At 38.8% G+C, this 20,544-nt stretch overlaps 1 protein-coding gene across 6 annotated transcripts in view; it reads right to left on the reverse strand.

Annotated features, from left to right (window-relative positions):
- Positions 1 to 1,585: 1,585 nt before the first annotated feature.
- Positions 1,586 to 20,544, reverse strand: part of LOC126253114 (SAGA-associated factor 29) — a 63,778-nt gene continuing 44,819 nt past the window's right edge. For 5 of the 6 annotated variants that reach the window (XM_049954227.1, XM_049954228.1, XM_049954229.1 and 2 more), the window contains 2 exons: positions 20,194 to 20,422; positions 1,586 to 1,780 (listed from right to left, as the gene is read on the reverse strand). In XM_049954227.1, the coding sequence (XP_049810184.1) occupies positions 1,590 to 1,780; positions 20,194 to 20,422 (420 nt within the window). In that variant the 3' untranslated portion in view covers positions 1,586 to 1,589. Of the gene's footprint in view, positions 1,781 to 5,008; positions 5,065 to 20,193; positions 20,423 to 20,544 lie in introns of all 6 variants that reach the window. The other variant, XM_049954232.1, reaches the window with a different exon arrangement.

A 20,544-nucleotide genomic window follows, 5' to 3' on the forward strand; every position in this document is an offset into this window, starting at 1 on the left:
GAGAAATGGATTTTCACAATATAATGAAAAAAATATAATATGATAAATGAAATTTCAAATAACAGTTGCCAAACATAATGATGATATCTAAAATTCTCTAAATGAAAATAAGTTTTGCAATTACAAAGAAACAACATTAGAATTTTAATGGTATCGTACAATTCATTTGACACAGCTCATTAGAATTTTATTGGTATCGTACAATTCATTTGACACAGCTCATTAGAATTTTAATGGTATCGTACAATTCATTTGACACAGCTATATCGCCATGTACTACCATCAAACAGGTATCACAAAGGTATGGGTTCAGTGCAGGATGGAAAGTTATTTGACTGAAATTGGCAGTTCTAATTTAAGGACATACACCGACTGTGTCAAATCAGAATTTTTCAAAAATTCTACTCTCTTTGCTGGAATATTATTCAAATATAAGTAGTTTGTTTCAAGCAACTTTACAGTTCTAGCTATCATCTCCTATGTCTGTTGCATATTTTATTGTTGGTAGTATTTTGAAACTAGTATTAGCCCAGTGGATGAAGTGTGCTTTTTTTTGTGCTTAACACTATTAAAATTTCGAAAGTGTCATTCAACACTTTTGGGTTATATGAGGTCAAAGTAGTTGATAAATCAACTGCGACAATTTCTCAACCACTTGGTGACTGAAAGTAATTTTTGGATACATAGAGTACATTGAAGGCCTGAAGAATTATTTGTTATTAATTTTACTAAATGGTAGTAATTATTTCTAGGTATAAATTATGTTTGTGCATACTTTGATGTCACAGTGTTAAATATCACCACCCATTTTCATCATATTAGAATGAGCAGGTGTTTTTGAATTACAGCAGGTCTTGTTTGTTTTGGATACTTGCTGCATAAAGATAATAGAATGAACTTGGAAATGCTATCTTCAAACTTTTCCAAACTATCATTTCAACAAATGCATTTTGTGTAAGAAAGTTAGAAATATTTGTATGACAGTTAAATTTTTTAATCTGACAATGAGGAAAAGCCTTTTGGAAAGAAAATCATTTTTACACACAGTGGTTCACTGTTGCATTTTCACTCCGGCTAAAATAGTCATCTTCAGAGGAAAGTAAACAACTCTTTTTATGCCAGACTGCTAACATAACTACCTGTTGACTAAGATTTTTAACTTTCTTACTATGCTGATTGAAACTGAGAATTTGAACTTAGAAGCCACCCACAAAAACTCTTTGAAGTAAATTTGTTACCATTTGTAAATCTCAGCATTTGAAAAAAAACTCAATTTTATCTTCTACTCATTAGAGTAAATCAACATAATCACCACTGAATTGACATTACTGATCATTAGCATTTTATTTTACAAATATGTCTGGCTTAACCCAACCTGAAACTTTGACATGCCACTTTACTTCCTGTTTTATATCACCCTCATCTCTTCTTTTCACTTGTGATACAGTCAGATAGTACCACATGCTTGATATTCAGTCATACTGTGATCTCATTTCAAAAACACACAGATCATATGCATGCAAACACAAGCATAGATATTCTAAATCTGACAAGGAATTAGGAATAAATAATATGATAAACGATGTGTGTCAAGTTTGAATTTTATTTTTCTTGTCCTTTATGGATATAACATAACGTTGTGCCACAGTGAGAGGTGGTGAATAGCCTTCTGCATAAGATGAGTCCTCAAACAGAACTTCATATTCTTCAGTGGAAGTAGTTGGCAGCTGATTCACAACTGCTTTGTAGAAGCAAGTTGTCTGGGGATATAATGCCATTACTGGAAAATACAGATCTATTAATACTTTGCACATAACTTAATTTCAGATTTATACTGACAAGGGGACCTTACAGACTGCTCTGTCCTCTTCAATTCTCTTCATACCTATAGAATTTGGGGGTCAGTGTCTGAACATCAGTTTCCTACAGCAGTGTGACAAAATCCTCAAAAAAATTTTAAAACTCACTTTTGATGATTTGAAAATTTTTGAGTCCTATTAAAACACAAAACATTTTCGCCAGTAGTTTGAGGAGTAGTGTAATTGGATTATAATCGCAAAGTTTCTGGTTGAATCCTGTTAGAAGCATATATATTTTTTTTCTTTTTTTAAATTCCATAATTATTAACAAATGGAAATGTTAACTAACAAATACTGAATCATAATTTTTAACAGAAATGGGCCAATACAAATTTCATACAGAAATGTTAAATGTCTCTTTGTTAAACGAAAAAGCATTTGGTTCTCTATTTGGTGTTTTGAATTTTAATTTTATTCTGAAAAATATGTTATTTTTATTAAAAATTATGGTTTTCTATTCATTAATTAACATTTACATTTGTTACCAAAAATATGGAATTTTAAAAAAGTATGCTGCTAGCAACAAATTCTCCAGTGACTTAATGATTTCAAACCGATTATACTACGCACTGAGCAATCACTGAATTTGCCAATTAGCATCAAATGTTTTATTCCTAACAGCATTCAAAAATATTCTAGTCTTTAAATGAATTTTTTCAACTTTTTTGTGACCTGCAACACACTGTTTTAGGAAACTGATGACTGGGCACCAATCTTCAAATCCTACAAATATGCTGAAAATCACAGATTACCACTCTGTAACATCCCTTTGTGAGACAGGCTTAACTTATTTAAATCATTACAAGCATTTTATCACTCCCCATCACATTAGCAGATTAAACATTTAAATAAAATGCTAATGTGAGATGATATAATATTCAATTAATTAAATTCACTAAGAGATAAATGGACTGCCAGCACTGACATTCAAAAGGCGCAACTCCCAGTACAGTAGGTAGAAATACATAAAAATAAACAAACAGCACTACTAATGAAGGAAAGGTATCTAAACAAAAGAAAAAGGCAAAAGAGTGTGGTCAAAAAGTTGCACCCATAAGCACTCTGCCAGACTTGGATACAAAGGAATGAGAGGTGAAGATGGATGGGAGAAGAAGAGAAACCAGCTAGTTAAAATAGTAATATAAATGAAATGTGATAAACAGATAAAAAATACGGAAAAAATTGTGCAGAAGAATAAATAAGTCCAACAAACACAATGGCAGAAGGAATGGGTAAGGATGGAAATGTGGGGGGAATAACACGAACTGAGTAAGGAAATTAGTGGGCTGAATGGATAAGTTGGAAAGCAAGTTCTTAATCTTGCATTTCAGGAAATGTGGGGCTGATTAGAAGAACCATGTGGTGACACATACTCCTCCAGAAGAATGATTAGTATCCCTATATCTTCTTACTGACAAATGATACTTGCAACCGAAAGTTAATAATACAGTACGATAATAGTAACATAGAATAACATGTCAAGTATAAATGTACAGATATCGTTTGTTGGTTTTATCTTTATTTTGCATGTGGTGAGTTACAAGTGCGAATCAAAAAGTAAGTTACACTAGCTCTCCGCGAAAGCATGCTGTATGTCCTGACCATGGCCAATGAATAGCATGCAAAGTAACTGTTGATACATCCGACAGGAGTGGGCTAAGCTCAATGGCATGTCAACTGGATGTTCATTCCAAACTGAAGGTGCATGCAACAATCAGAATTCTGTAGGTTAAACAGCTCAGTTGCATGGAAATTCGTCATGAAATCACTGCTGTATATGATGAGTACACAATCTCTCGCCCAGGTATTGTAAAGTGGTGTACACGATTTGACACAAGGCAAATGGATCTCACTGACAAATATTGCAAAGGCAGGCCCGCAACGTCCAGTAATGTTGCAAATGTTGACAGTGTGGATGTGGTCATCAGACAGGATCGTTGCATTACACTGCAAGAAACTGCCAGCATGCTGAACACTTCATATGGCAGTGTGTTCTCCACTGTTCACCAGCAAGTTGGATACCAAAACTGTGTGCCTGATGGGTCCCACCAATGCTCACCAATGTTCACAAGGGGCAACATTTCGAGCTGTCACTGGCATTTGTGGAATGGTATTCTGTGGAGGGCAACAAAGTTTCTGCAGTGAATCATCAAAAGGGATGAAATGTGAGTCTATCACTTCACCCCAAAAAACAAAGAGAACATTGATGGAATGGGTGTACACCACATCACCACATTGAAAGAAGGCTAAGGTCCAACTTTCAGGAGGAAAGGTGATGGCGATTGCTTTTTGACAAGGACGTTAAAATCAACCCTGCTCCGTATTGTTAAAACATTGCACCTTTTGCATAAGGCAATTAAAGAAATGCGACGGGGAAAATTGAGCACCAGTGTGCTTTTGTTGCACGATAATGCAACACCACCCTTGTCTCGTCAAAGATTAGAACTGCTGCAATGATTCAAGTGGAAGGTATGGCAACATCCTCCGTACAGTCCAGACCTAGCGACATGTCATTGTTATGTCTCCAGCAAGATGAAAGGGGATCTCGGTGGATGGTGGTTCCAAAACGATGAAGAGGTGAAAGCAGCTGTATGTAGGTGATTACATAGCACTGGATGTGATTCCTATGCATCCAGAATTGATAAGTTGGTTACCTGTTCTGGGAAGTCCCTTGGGGACTATGTGGAAAAGTGAACTTACTTAGTACGTTGTCATAGCATTGTTGTGAAGGTATTATGTGGTTAAATAAATGGCCATAACTTGGAAGTGCAATTTACTTTTTGATTCATCCTCATAAATCAAGGAACAATGTGCATCTGCAGCAGGGGACAGTGATCACAGTGACTTAATGAGAGGGAATACTGACTCGGACATAGAAATAAATATTCCATGCCATATAGCCTTGGAAATGAGAAGACCTCTAAAGCATGGGAGCTTGTTATAAGGAACATAAAATGAATTTAGTTTTTCACTGATATTCTGGATATTGAATCAAGAAAGTATTAATGTAGTCAGGTTAATGTATCTATTGGTGAAGAGAATATAAAAGCTGTTAATTCAACTGGAGTCTCACAAGTTATTTCATAGACATGTGGCATAGCAGTCCAGAATTTTAAAGGTGTTATAGTCGGAGAAGAAATTGAACTTACATCTGATTTGTGGTGCCTCAATTGCAGAATGCAGTCCAAATGACAACAGTTTATTTCTGAAAGTGTAACAAAAACTTAAATTTCGCAAGAGCATATGTAGACCACAAATAATGACAAAAGCGAAGAATATTAAACAAAATTTTAAAAGAAGTGTACAGGAAGGAAACATATGTGAAGAAACACCTGTTTTTGACACTGTACCTCAAGAGCAGCTTGTAATCAATTGCGTGGTTATGGAATATCATCTCAGTTGTGATTTCCTGTCAGTGAGGTCATAGTTCATAGTAACTGATGGAAAGTCATCAAGTAAAACGCAAGTGATTCCTGGTGTTTTCCAAGGTAGTGTTACAGACCTTCTGCTGTTCTGTATCTGTATAAATGCTGATTTAGGAGACACTCTGAGCAGCCATTTTACACTGTTTGCAGATGATGCTCTTGTTTATCATCTAATAAAGTCATTGCAAGATTTAAAAAAAATTCAAAATGATTCAGAAAAGATATCTGTATGGTGCAAAAATTAGCAATTGACCCCAAGTAATGAAAAATGTGAGAAAATTCACGTGACCGCTGAAAGGAATCCACTAAACTTCGGTTACTTGATAAAGCAATCAAACCTAAAAGCTGAAAATGCAACTAAATACTTAGGAATTACAATTAAGAACAACACACAGGAAATGTTGAGGGGAAGACGAACCAAAGATTGTGATTTATTGGCAGAACACTTAGAATGCGCAACAGATCTACTGAAGAGACTGCCTACACTATGCTTGTCCATCCTCTTTTGGAGTACTGCTGTACAGTGTTGGATCCTTACCAGATAGGGTTTGCAGAGTACATTGAGAAAGTTCGAAGAAGAGCAGCACATTTTGTATTGTCGAGAAATAGGAGGGAGAAGAAATGATGATCATAATAAAAATAAGGGAAATCTAAGGATGCACAGAAAGATATAGATGTTGAGGGATTCATCACTGGAGCAGATACGTTTGCCACGAATACCTAGGCTATAGGGAAGGGAGCGTTTGATGTTCCAAAAACCTTCAGGAAAGCCTCCTCCATGCGGCCCATGAAGAGGTTGGCATAGGATGGAGTCATCCTGGTTCCCATGGCTGTTCCCCTGATTTGTTTGTAGGTCTGGCCTTCAAAAGCGAAGTAATTATGGATGAGGATGAAGTTGGTAAATGTGATAAGGAACGAGGTTTTTGGAACATCAAACGCTCCCTTCCCTATAGCCTAGGTATTCGTGGCAAACGTATCCGCTCCAGTGACGAATCCCTCAACAATTACACCAATAACCTAACCAGTGCTTTCCTCTCCCGCAACTATCCTGCAGACCTTGTCCACAAACAGATCTCCCGAGCAATACATTCCTCCCCGTCCAACAACAATGTTCCTATCCCCAGACCACACAGAAGCATCCCCCTTGTCACCCAATATTATCCTGGCCTCGAAAACATCAACAAATTACTCCACCAGGGATATGACTTTCTCAAGTCAACCCCTGAAATGAGATCATCCCTTGAAAAAATTCTCCCCACACCACCCAGAGTTGCCTTTCGTCGCCCCCCTAACCTCCGTAACATCCTTGTTAAACCCTACAATATTCCCAGACTACCTTCTCTACCCAGCGGTTCCTACCCCTGTAACCGACCCCGCTGCAAAACCTGCCCCATGCATCCCCCCACACAACCACCTACTCCAGCCCCACTACTGGTAAAACATACACAATTCAAGGCAGGGCCACGTGTGAAACTACACATGTCATTTATCAACTGACATGCCTGCACTGCACAGCCTTTTACATCGGTATGACAACAACTAAACTGGCTGAGCGCATGAACGGACACAGACGAACTGTCCGCCTAGGAGATGTCCAATACCCAGTAGCGGAGCATGCCCTCCAGCAAAATTCTAGGGACCTAGGAACCTGCTACACTGTATGTGCCATTTGGCTTCTCCCACCCAACACCAGTCCCTCTGAACTGCGGAGATGGGAACTTGCACTTCAACACATCCTTTCATCCCGCCATCCCCCTGGACTGAACCTACGTTAAACAACCTCACTCCCATTTACTCTTCAGTCTTCTCCTCTTTCCCTTTCCTCTTTAGCCATTCACGCATCTTTTCATCCTACATAGTTGTGTTTATCTTTATACTATATACCTCTTCACTTCTGTATGCATCCTCTTTGGTTTGAAGCTGGCACAGTACTTACAGTAGAATATCTTTGGCTTCCCTCTGACAACCATGCCTCCATCCTTGCTACCCTCCCTGTTTTCCTTCCCCTGTTGCTTCATAACCTGGGTTGTGAGTAACTGAATCTACTTTCCCTTCTTCTCTTTCTTTCCCCTCTCTCCTCCCTAATGAAGGAACATTTGTTCCGAAAGCTAGGAACGTAAATTTTCGGTTGTGTTTTTTTTTGTGTATCTATCGGCTGTACTGAGCTGAGGTAAGTACTGGCCAGCCCCTCTATCTCTTTGTTAGTATTTGTTTCACGTCTTTAAATGAGATTTTCCATTAATAATTTAGTTAGTTTACTAGATGATAATTTGTAGAAGTGCAGAAACAAATTTCAGACACTATCATGAGGAAAAATATTTTAGAACACTGTAAAGAATCAAACAAAATAGCTAGACAAAATAGCTATCTCCACTTTCAGAACACTGAAGGAACATTAGAATAATATGAAAGAACAAAAAGAGCAAGAAAAGATAGAGTCATCTGTTAGTACACCTCATTTGTCAGCTGATCTCTTAAAGCTACCTCAACTAGTATTACAATAATCGGGATCTAATAAGTTGAGTGCTAATTTTCTATGAGTAAAAGATGACCAATATTTATTTTTAGACTCTTCTTGGAAGTAATTCCTTGCAGTGAATTCCAAACGTGCTGCTGCTCACTCAGCAGCATCCCCTTCTAAATAACTGTGAACAAAATCCACTTTTTTCATATCAATCCAATGCTTTGAAATTGCTCTGAAAAAATATGCATCACAATACGCGATGTTCGTACTTTTTTCCTCTTCTTTCCTGTGTTTCTCTTGCCGCCTTACAAACCACACTACACACTCTACTTACAAGCCACACTGTATCAACCTTCTTGGCTGCATGCAACAGACAGTTATAAGACCATGCTGATTGTTGGTGCAGCATCTTATATGCCAAATTACTCCCGCCGATATAATTAATCCTATACTTTGAAACTGGTCACTCTCCCTGCATCCACCCTTTTTTTTGTGTTAACCCCCGCACCTTTCCAGTGCCACACGATCTTGTATCTCATCCTACAAACACCTCATCCTGCACATTTGCCATCTCCCTTCTTCATACTTATCCACCCTCAGACCTCTTTAGTTTGATCCTTGAGACTTCTTGCCAGTTTTAGTAGTTTTCGCCTTTCACTATCGTCAACTCCCTCAGATTTCATGTCTCCCCCCCCCCCCACCCCCACCCCCCCCCCCCTCCTGCATCCATTTCATGAATTTTCACAGATATTTAAGTGTATCTTTAAGAAATTTTTCGGACATGATTCTACATTATTTACATAATTTTTTGAATTTTTTCCACCACCATGGATCCTTGCTCCTTCCATCTACATCAATACAGAGAAGTTTCTTCATCCAGATCCCAGTCCCACATACTGTTCCTGCATTGTTGCTTGTCTCATGGAATCCCCCCTAATGGCCTTATCATCCAATTACCCATCTCTAGCTGCCACCCTTCTTTCCACAATGACCTCCACCTGTTCAGATTCCACCAATCCTATGCCCTCACCAACACAGTGTTGCTAAACCATATTAAAAAAGCCCAAACCTCCTTGCAGTAACTTCTCTCCATCTGCAAAATTCTCCTGCTGTGCAATCCAAAATTCCTGGAACCCATAACACACACTGAAACTCCTGCCCTGCAGCAACTTGAGCAACATGCACAACATTACCTCAAAAAGCTCTCCATCCTGCTCACTTCCTACTCCCGCCTTGGAGTAACACTGTCCACCACCTCTACAACAACCTCCAAACCTCCCACACGTCCCCTCATAGCTGACAAACCCTGTCTCACAGATCTACTACACTTACCCCACCCTCCAAAACTCCCACCATCACACAGAATCCAGAACCTACACAGACCTGCAACACAGTCATGAACCTTTCCTCCAGAAGCCTTAGCCCCTGAGAAATATCAGTCCTTTCCAAAGGCCACACCTTTTGTCCCAATCCCAAATTCAATCATGCAGGACTTGTTAAGACCTTCTCTCCTCCCAGTTCCTACAGTGGAAAATCTTTTTTGCCACCAAGACTACCAATCAGACTCAACCAAAGACCAATACTGTACCTTGCCTAACTAAGTTCACTCCTCCAGCCAACCATGATCCACCCCCACTGCACCTAAACCACCCCCCTGTTAACTTTTCAGAATTTCTTAACCTCTAACCTTGCCTCAGTATCATTCTCCAAATCCCTCAACATGCAAACTAACCTCATATCTGTAGAAAGAACTGCAGTCCACCATCTAAAAAACTGATCCCCCCTTATAATCCTACCTATGGACAAAGGTTCCCCCACTGTTGTTTTGAACTGCAAGGACTACCTGGCAGAAGGACTCTACCAGCTGTCAGATACTTCCACCTACAAACCTTGCCACAGTGACTCCATTCCAGTAATCCAGCAGAATCTCCAGTCACTACTCAAATCCTTAGGCATATCCCAGTCTCCCCAGAGACCACCTCTCTACTCACTCCTACCACTTCCTGCATTCCTACCTTCTACAAGCTTCCTTAAGTCCATAAATCTAACCACCCAGGGCGCCTCATTGTGGCCAGTTACTGTACCCCCATTAAGAGATTCTCTGCTCTTGTAGACTTACATCTTCAACCTATTACCCGGAACCTATCCTCCTATGTAAAAGATACCAACCATTTCCTCCACTAACTCTCCACAGTTCCTGTCTCTTTCCCACACGGTGCCCTGCTCGTCACAATTGATGCCACCTCCATTTATACTAACATACCCAATGACCATGGCCTTAACACTATTGAACACTACCTTTCCCAATACCCGACAGATTCCAAACAAACAACCTCCTTCCTAGTCGCCATGACCAACTATATCCTCATCCACACTTACTTCTCCTTTGAAGGCATTGCCACAAACAAATCCAGGATATGGCTATGAGCACCTACATGGCACCATCCTATGCCAACCTATTCATGGGCCACCTACAGGAACTCTTCCAAAAAAACCCAGAATCCTAAACCCCTCACCTGGTTCAGATTCACTGATGGCATCTTTGCTATCTTGGTTGAAAGTGAGGACACGCTATCACATTCCTCCAGAACAAAAACAACTTCTCCCCTATTTGCTTCAACTGGTCCTGCTGAAACCTTCCTAGACATTGACCTCCACCTCAAATATGGTTACATCAGTACCTCCGTCTGTATCAAACCTACTAACCACCAGCAATAACTCCACTTCGACAGGTGCCACCTGTTCCATAAAAAGAAGTCACTTCCGTACAGCATAAACACCCGTGGTCGTTGCATGTACAGTGGTGAGCAGTCCCTCTTGAAATATACCGAGGGTCTCTCTGGAGCCTTCACTGATCGTAATTATCCTTCCAACCATGAACAAAAACAAATCTCCCGTGCCTTATCTTTCGTCTCCCACCACCTCCCACAGTCCCACCATCCAGCCACAGAGGAGCATTGCCCTCATAACTCAGTAACACCCAGGATTGGAGCGAGTGAATTACATTCTCCGTCTGGGTTTCATTTACCTCTCGTCATGCCCTGAAATGAGAAATGTCCTGCCCACTATCCTTCCCACCCCTCTCACAGTGGTATGTCGCCATCCACTGAACCTACACAAGATACTTGTCCATCCTTACACAACCCCTGCTCCCAATCCCTTACCTCATGGCTCATACCCCTGTAATACCACTATCCCGTACATCCTCCCACCACCACCTACTCCAGTGCGGTCACTAACATCATCTATCCCATCAAAGGCAGGGCTACCTGTGAAACTAGTCATGTGATCTACAAGCTAAGTTGCAACCACTGGGCTGCATTCTATGTAGGCATGACAACCAACAAGCTGTCTGTCCGCATGGATGGCCACTGACAAACTGTGGCCAAGAAACAAGTGGACCACCCTGTTGCTGAACGTGCTGCAAACATGTTTTCCTTCATTTCAATGACTGCTTCACAGCCTGTGCCATCTGGATCCTTCCCATAAACACCAGCTTTTCTTAACTGCTCAGGTGGGAACTCTCCCTACAATATATCCTACGTTCCCATAACCCTCCTGGCCTCAATGTTCATTTGTCACTGTCCTCACCCATCCAGTCCCTTCCCTGTTCCCATTCCAGCACTACACAGCCGTTATTCCACCACCACACCCTCTCTCTTGATCTCTCTCCTTTTCCGCTACTCCCCCCACCACCACCTCTCACCGGCCCTTCGTTTAACCTGCAGCACTTCACTGTCTGCAACCCTTCCACCATATTATCTCTCCCCCTCCCCGCCCTAGCCTCCTCCTTACCCCCACCCAGTCATCACTCACATCTTTTTAATTGTGAGTCTTTTTGTTGTGCCTATCTGCTACTCAGCATCTATGTTACATAGTGAGTAGTAACGTTCCTTCTCATAATATTGAAAAAAATATGAAGATGGACAACCCCCTTCATGTCTAAATTTTGGGAACCGTTTACTCAAATTTATCGCCAATTCTAAACAAAATTCCTCATATAATTAAAAAAATGTAATACAGGTTGTGGGCCTTCATGTTTAAATTTTGGGAACTGTTTACTCAAATTTGTTGCCAATACTAAACAAAATTCTTCATATAATTAAAAAGAATGTAATACAGGTTGTGGGCTTCCCATAGAATTATCAGAAGAACTTCATTTAGAATCGGTGATAAACTGATGTAAGGAATTTAATCACAGAAGGAATGTCCATCCCACACTTCATCAAGAGCACTATCAAAGCGTTGGGGTGATATGAAAAAAAGTAGATTTTTGTCTTCAGTTATTTAAAAGGGGATATAGCTGAGGAGGATAACAGCATGTCTAGAAGATGTAGGGCAAATACTGTAAAATTAAGAAACAATATAACAATGAATAACCAATTCGATAACAGAAATTTAACATTTAATTCAGAGAATACAATCAATGAATATGTAAATAGACCAACACAGTGGCCTTTTCAGAACAAGTTGCCAGAAAATAATGCATGTTCTGAAGCAGGAGCTAGGTTCCAGGACATTTCATTGGACTTGTAGGCCCTTGTACAAAAAAAAGGTAGTAGCACACACACACACACATCCACTATCTACTTGTGAGTGATTATTTGAGCAAGGAAAGATGGAACTTCAAAAGGAATGGTTAAGATCTATTACAGCAGGCAAAATTTGCAGAAGAAGAGGTAACATTAATTTCAATTCTGGACATGGAATATCTTCATTGTTGCAGAAGTTTCTAGCATGATTATGAAATGTTTTGTTGTCGCATGCTACCAATAACATGGACATATGTTGTTGGTATTACGGTAAATAAGGGAAAACCAGTTAACAAGGAAACACAATCAGCTTTCACTATTACCTTATACACTTTCTGCCCAAACAATGTCGGTAACATCTAAATTAAACAGAATTATCCTGTAATGTTTAGACTGGTTACTGGAAAAGAAACTGGTATCAGATTTTGATAGGAAAGGGGTTGTATGAGGAGTTTGTGGTGTAGAGGCCACTGTAGTTCCCCAAAATAACTGAATGGAGTTTACGGAAGAACAAGTATAGCATATTCATTTGGTAGTATTAGGTGATAATACTGTAGCAGATGGGCGAGAAAAGCTTTTGCAAGAATTACAGAAAAGTATCAAATTGAAATTCTCAAAAACCACATAATCTGACTCGAGAAGAAAAAGCTCAATATGAAATAAGAATAGAAGAAAGTTTTTTCAGATAAACCAGATGTAAATAAAGATTACATAGGTACGTCTGAGATGGAGGAGGATAAATCTTTCTTCTGTAAACCTTATTCCATATGCATGAGTCTTAGGGCTGCTGTTAGGGAAGAAATTTAGAAGATGGTTGATAATTATGTAAAACACAATCTTAGTGTGTATAATAATTCGTTGTGAGTAATTAAGAAACCAACTGTCAGAGTTCATTTGGTTTTAGAATCAAGAAAACTGAATAAGGACACAGACTGAAAGGGATAGAACTGTACCTATTGGAAAGTTATTATCTAAATTTGAGGAAAAAGAGCTCTTTACCTCAATTAACCTAACATACGGATGGTGGCAGGTTCCATTAGCTCAAGAATCGGAACTGTTTACAACCTTTCTGTTCAAAAAGTAAGTCATACCAGTTTAAGGTATTGCTTCTGGAGTAAATATTTCAGCAGAAGTTTTTATTCGAGCTTGAGATAAATATCTGGGCAGAGAGTTGAGGATTTAATAATACACACAGATCATTTACTTCTTGTTTCTAATTCTTAGGAAGGTAACTTACTACTTTGACCATTATGTCTATTATAAGAAAAGAGAAAAACAATAAAAATCTCTAACCTGCATTACCTGACACAAAAATTAAAATTAGAAATTGCAAGAATACATCTTTACCCTGAAAGAATAAGAGCCACCAAGTACTGCCCCAAACCTAAAATGTGAAACAGCTACTATCGTTTTTAAGTTTAGCTGGTTTCTACAGGAGATTTGTAATAGGTCAGGTCATGAATGGTCCTAGGATGTTAAACTTATTAAAACTGTAGGTTAAATGGATATGGGGTGATGGTGCAGATGAAGTATTAAACAAAATAAAGTAAACAGTGCTAGAAGCTAAAATTTTCAATCACCCTAAAATGAATTAACAATTTAAATTGGCAACAATATATCAGAATACATTCTCACACGTGAATTGTTCCACAGAGAATGGGATCCAGAAAGATGTGATTGTCAAATGATACCATTTGCTAGTCATAATCTCAACAAAAACAAGTTGAATTATTCAGTGTCAGAAAAGAAACTTCTGCCCATTGTTTCAAGTCTACAAGACTTTACTATGGGACTCCAAAATAATAACACACACAGATGAACAGGCGAGGACACTGTACATATTTTCATAAAATCTGATAAATTTAGGGCTATTTTCCTCTTGGAGAAGCACTTAGTTCCACGAATAGATCTGTTGCTAAAAAATGTCATTGCTTTTACTGTAATGGTGTAGTCAGACTACTCTGTTGACCCCGTATCTCTTTTAGTTGTGTTTTATATTTTGTAATTAAATCAAACCCATGTTCTGTATGTATACTTATGTGCAATTATTGTATCTGGTGACATGGGCTCTGACTGAAATCAAATAAAATAAAATAAAATAAAAAAAAATTCATTCTTCTCTAAACTGTGTCAAACTTCCTTAATACTTGCCAATTTTATCTGATCACATTAATAAATATGGCAATGGAAATCAAATTGGAAGCAACCAATTAACTCACAAAAAGAGGCATGTTGATGAAACCATTTAATTGCAGTGCTGATGTGACAAATTGACAAGAATTTGCGTGCCTACCTTCTCAGTATTCTGGTCAAATCTGAGTTAAATCTCAAGCTTTTGAAGATAATCACGATCTTCATTATGAGATGACTGACTGTTGGAAGCAATGGCTGCTTCCCTTATAGTCATGTAACATATCACTCCAGCAGAGTGATGTGTTACTCAATGTCTAATTAGCTGATGAATGATGATCACAGAAGGTGGAACCATTTATTACTTAAATATTTTGGAATCAAAAACTGTTTGGAGGTTTTTGTCATTGCTTTTGTATGTGAGCGGATAAGGATGGACAACGTGTCTTCAATATTACCATGAATTGCTGGGTATTGCATTTGTTCCATGCTTCAAGATGTCCTTGCTGGGAGAAGCATGGTGTGCCACCAAGTAAAGAGCATGCAGTGGCAATGCTTATGATGTCACAGTGAACACAAGATGTACAGAGAGATCTGTCAAAAACTGATTATTCTGTTGTTTATTTTAGTCCATCAACTTGATATTTATGTTGAGATTGAGAGTCAAGTAATTACTGCAGTGTTCCTAGAGAAAGAAAGGTACTTCATCATGAAGAGAACTGTATTGGAAAAATACATGTCACATTGATTGGAGAAGTGTTGTATTTATTTACGCAACTGCATATTGTACTGACTTTTATATTTCAAGTATCTACTGCAGAATCCGAAAAAGTCCAAGCTTTTTAATATCCATGGCCATGAAGAAATAGTAATGTGAGAAAAATAATATAAAGTAATTAAACTTTTGAAAAAATTACTCATCAACACTAGGGAGCATTACGCATCAGTTGAAATTATAAATTTTATTGGTTGAGTGATACATCATTTGGAATTCTACATTTTACTGATGGAGTGATGTCACCTAGTGGGCAGGATTCACATGCAGATGCAGGAAATCAGCAGTAAGGCAGTAAGTTCCATCTCCACCCAGTGAGACATGATAGAGGGGTGGAATTCTATCTGCTTAAGAATTACATTTATTGGTTATATTTCTTTGGAGATGCTTCATGTCAAGTCTCATCTCCAGGTACCACCGAGACTGATACCTGTACCTCTGAACCAATTGAGGTGTTGACACGGGAAAGATAGTAAGAACCAAAAATGAACATTTCCAGGAGATGCAAAAAATGATTTGTGATGACTGATACTTTATTTAAAAAATTATTTCAAATCGAAGAAATCCACTCACTCAATATACTGAAAACTGAATTTTGAGGATTAATCATAGTGTGATTGGTTAATTAGTAGTTTATACATTTTTGGAATAGAAAGTGTAACATAATCAATACTCCTACAAGAAACTCTTTCCATTAGTCACAAAATTCTCTGTAAAATGCAGGTTCCTTTTTATTGAGAAAGTCCATCATTGATTACACAGCTCTACAAAATAAAATTTTTTTTTCGTTGCCAGGGAAGTTTGAACGAAAATGGGATATTGTTATGATACTCATTCCGAGTATATTTGTACTTTTTCCAAATTGGCTCTGGTTTTTGAGATATAGGTTATTTGTGGAAATGAGAGTTTCATGTGGATAATATCGACTGCAGGGTCCATATATGGTGTAATGTATTTGCTACCTGTTTTTTAATTAGTGATATTGTACTATCTTTATTAAACAATTGTGCTCAGGGAGTGCATCTGTGTGGTTGAGGATTACATCATGCAAACATCACACTGTCAGCATGTGTTCAGTCCTGTTGTGCGGTGCGTGTGTTGAAGATATTGAGGGTTGTGCAGATTTGAATTCGGCGGTACTCGACATTCATTTGTTGGCCGAGGTAATCCCCGCAACAGCCGATAGGTAGCGTTCAGTGTAAACAAGAAAAATGGCGATGGTCGAAAGTCACACACATGTGCAGTGCAGCTTCAAGGAGATAGAACCTTTTCATCGTGATGTAGCAAATAAGAGGTGAGTATTCATTTCACACAAAACAATTAATGATGTTTGTTGGATGTGATTGACATGCAAATACAAGAAAGTTCTGCATAATATGTAGTATTTGTGCAATTTTGTTTTAGGAAAACATGAGTTCTTCACGCCGTCTTTGCGTGAACCATCCAGATGAGTTCTGCTACATTTGTGGTGAATACGTTCTTCAAAAGAACGGGAAGAATATCACTCCTTTTGTGAAGGAAGCGTATCTGGCATATTTCGGAATTAAACTTGGAGATCAAGACAAGGCGTGGGCACCCCATAAAGTTTGTAAATGCTGTGTGGAGTGCTTACGGCAGTGGACAAAATGAAAAAGGAAAAGCTTAAACTTCGGAGTGCCTATGGTATGGCGAGAGCAGAAGAACCATACAGATGATTGCTATTTTTGCATTGTTAATGTGAAAGGTTTTAATAGGTTCAAAAAACTAAAGTGGGAATATCCCGATTTGGAGTCAGCAAGAAGACCGGTGGTGCACAGCAACGATGTTCCTGTACCAACCTTCACAACATTACACACGCTAACATCATCAGATGACGATGTGCACGGCGAGGAATGTACAAGTAGTGGTTCGGAATACGAAGGACGTGAGACACAACCCCAGCAGTTCGACCAGAAGGAGCTCAGTGACTTGATACGAGAACTCAATCTTTCAAAGCAAGCATCAGAACTCTTAGCATCGAGGCTTAAGGAAAAGAACTGTCTTCATCCGAGTGTTAAAATAACAGCTTACCGGACGAGAGAAGAAAACCTTCTTCCATACTTCAACCAAGAAGAGGTTATAGTGTATTGCAGCAATATACCTGGACTTTTACTTGAATTGGGGCTGCTGGAATATAGACCAGAGGACTGGCGTCTCTTCATAGACAGTTCCACTAGAAGTTTAAAATGTGTTCTCCTACACAATGGCAATCGTTACGCATCTATTCCAATTGCCCACTCAACAAAACTTTGTGAAGCATATGCTAACATCAAGATGGTTCTGCAGAAAATTCAGTATATGCAGCACCAGTGGTTGATTTGTGTTGATTTGAAAATGGTGAACTTCTTGCTTGGACAACAAAGTGGATACACAAAGCACCCATGTTTTATCTGCATGTGGGATAGTAGGGCAAAGCACGAACATTGGAAGCAGAAAACATGGCCTCCAAGGGAACATATGGCTGTTGGTGAAGCAAACATCATTAATGAACCTCTGGTTAGTAGGGACAAGATTGTTCTTCCACCATTACATATTAAGTTAGGACTAATGAAGCAATTCACCAAAGCTTTAGACAGAAATGGTAATTGCTTCACATACATCTGCAAACCGTTCCCTGGACTCAGTAGTGAAAAACTTAAGGCAGGAATATTTGATGGTCCTCAAATTCGCAGGCTCATCAACGATACCAATTTTACAAGTGTCATGACTGTCACTGAAGCATCGGCCTGGAACAGTTTTGTCGCTGTTGTAAAATGTTTTTTGGGCAATCATAAAGCTCCCAATTACGAGGAACTGGTCAAAAACATGCTCACTAACTTTCAAAACTTAGGAGCTAACATGAGCATAAAATTGCACTTCCTTCACAGCCACTTGGATCGATTTCCTCGTAATCTAGGTGATTTCAGTGAAGAACAAGGAGAGCGGTTCCATCAAGATATGAAAGGAATAGAGGAAAGATATAAAGGAAGATGGGACAGGCATATGATGGCAGATTATTGCTGGAATCTGCAACGTGACTGTTCTGAAGAGACCTATAAAAGGAAAGCATGCAGGAAGCGGTTCGTCATGGACGGAAAATGATATACTTATAGAGAAACTTTTCAATTATGTTTTATACGTGGACAAATGCCTATCAGGTTTTCATAGAAGCTATTTATAAAGATTATTTTCTTTTTTCATTGTAGTTTGTAGCACTCGAGTTCAGTATTAGCAATTTTTTCTAATTTTTTGAATAAATCATGCATTATCTCAAAAACTAGAGCCAAACTGCATAAATGGTTGCTATATTCGTCCTCAGCACCACTAACCCATCCTAAAGCCACTCAAATATCCTTGGCAAGAAAATGAGTGTTGACCAGTGTTATACGTCTTGCCTTTTTACCTCACTGAGAATCACTCTTCTCCCCAGGGTCTGCTAATTCTAAAGACTTATGATAGCCCTGAATGACTCGTGCCTTTTGAATATTATAATAAATTTCCACATTTAAAGCTGACTGAACGGCTGTCTCATTTGATTCATTAGGAAATGTTCTCTGGGAATTTGAATCCAGCTGAGGGTGCTTATTTTAAGAGGAGACACACTCAAACATTTATCAGTTCCAGCAGCAAAGTTGTAGAAGTAGTTCCTTCTGGGACACTGATGATAACAGCAACAATTAAGTGATAATATAAGTAGATGAAGTTAACAAATTCTGCTACCGAGGCAGCAAAATAACCCATGACAGACAGAGCACAGATGACATAAAAAGCAGATTAGCACTGGCGAAAAAGGGTATTCCTGGCCAAGAGAAGTCTTCTAATATCACACACAGACCTTAATTTGAGGAAGAAATTTCTGAGAATGTAGATTTGGAGCACAGCATTGTATGGTTGTAAAACAGGGACTGTGGGAAAACCAGAACATAAATAATCAAAGCAGTTGAGACATGGTGTTACAGAAGAATGTTGAAAATTAGGTGGACTGAAATGTAAAGAATGAGGAGGTTCTTCACAGAATCGGAGAGGAAAGGAAACGAACATGTGGAAAACACTGACAAGGAGAAGGGATAGGATGACAGGACTGCTGTTAAGAGATCAGGGAACAACTTCCATGGTATTAGAGGGAGCTATAGAGGGTAACAATTGTAGAGGAGGACAGAGATTGGAATACATCCAGTAAAAAACTGAGGACATAGGTTGCAAGTGCTACTCCGAGATGAAGGGGCTGGCACAGGACAGGAATTCATGGTGGGTCGCATCAAACGAGTCAGAAAACTGATGACTCAAAAACAGAATTTAAGCTTTTCATTTTACAAGGAAATGACTTTGGAGGCACACAATACATTTTCTGTCATTTTCAAGCATCAACCTGTTGAACTTGTTTGGTGCAGAGTGGACTTACTACCTTCTTTGCACGTTGAACCTGGTACTTGTTACAGGAGCCACCTAGCAGAAATGTTTTCAAGCTGTTAAGCTGTTCTAATTGCCACTGGACTAACAACTTTCTCTGTGCTGTTCACTTTGACTGTTACTACCTTATCCAAGGCAAAAAAAATGAAAAAATCAATTTGTGGCACTGCATACCCTACCTGTGTCAACGCCTCATTTATAGATACAAATGCAAATTTCTTCTGCTCCTTTTATTACAAAATCATAGCTACTCAATATGTGGCACAGGCCTTATGTCCTTCAGTAAGAGCTACAGTTATCACTAATTTTTCAAGATTTACATACATGATGTGTCAGCTATGTTTGATGCAAAGCTCGGCTATGGTGTGAATTGTCAGCCCTACATGATTTTCACCACATTCACATGCCACACTGTTGACACCAGGTATTCTGCATTTTACATTGCCCAAATTATGTATATAACATATACTTCATTTAACCCAATTTTATGACTTACACTAGTAATATTATAAACACACACACTGCGTTCATATTAAATTGAAGTTACTTTCCAAACAAGTGAGAATTGTAAATGTTTTCACTGTGTGATTACGAAACATACCTGTGGCTCCCTTAGGAAACAGAGCATGGGGGTCTGTCTCTGGATTAGCTCTCATCAAAGGAAGAGGAACAACACGCCTCCTACTAAGAATATGCCTGTCCTTCTGTTCTTCATCTATGTCATCCACCTCATATTTATTTGTTGCCTGGTTGAACTGCACAACCTCAGCCAGAATCCAATTGTCCCCTTCCTCAGCACCTTTAACTAAAGCTGCCACCATATCTCCCATCTGAAAATAGTGAACTATGCATTTTTTGTTGAAGTAATTTCATGAAATAGGGGATGAGTGTAATTTCTTTTGGAAAAGCATCTTCATCAGCTAGAATTACAAACAGATATTACTTTGTAAGA

Source organism: Schistocerca nitens, chromosome 4 (genome assembly GCF_023898315.1).
Source record: "Schistocerca nitens isolate TAMUIC-IGC-003100 chromosome 4, iqSchNite1.1, whole genome shotgun sequence".
Taxonomy (NCBI): domain Eukaryota; kingdom Metazoa; phylum Arthropoda; class Insecta; order Orthoptera; family Acrididae; genus Schistocerca; species Schistocerca nitens.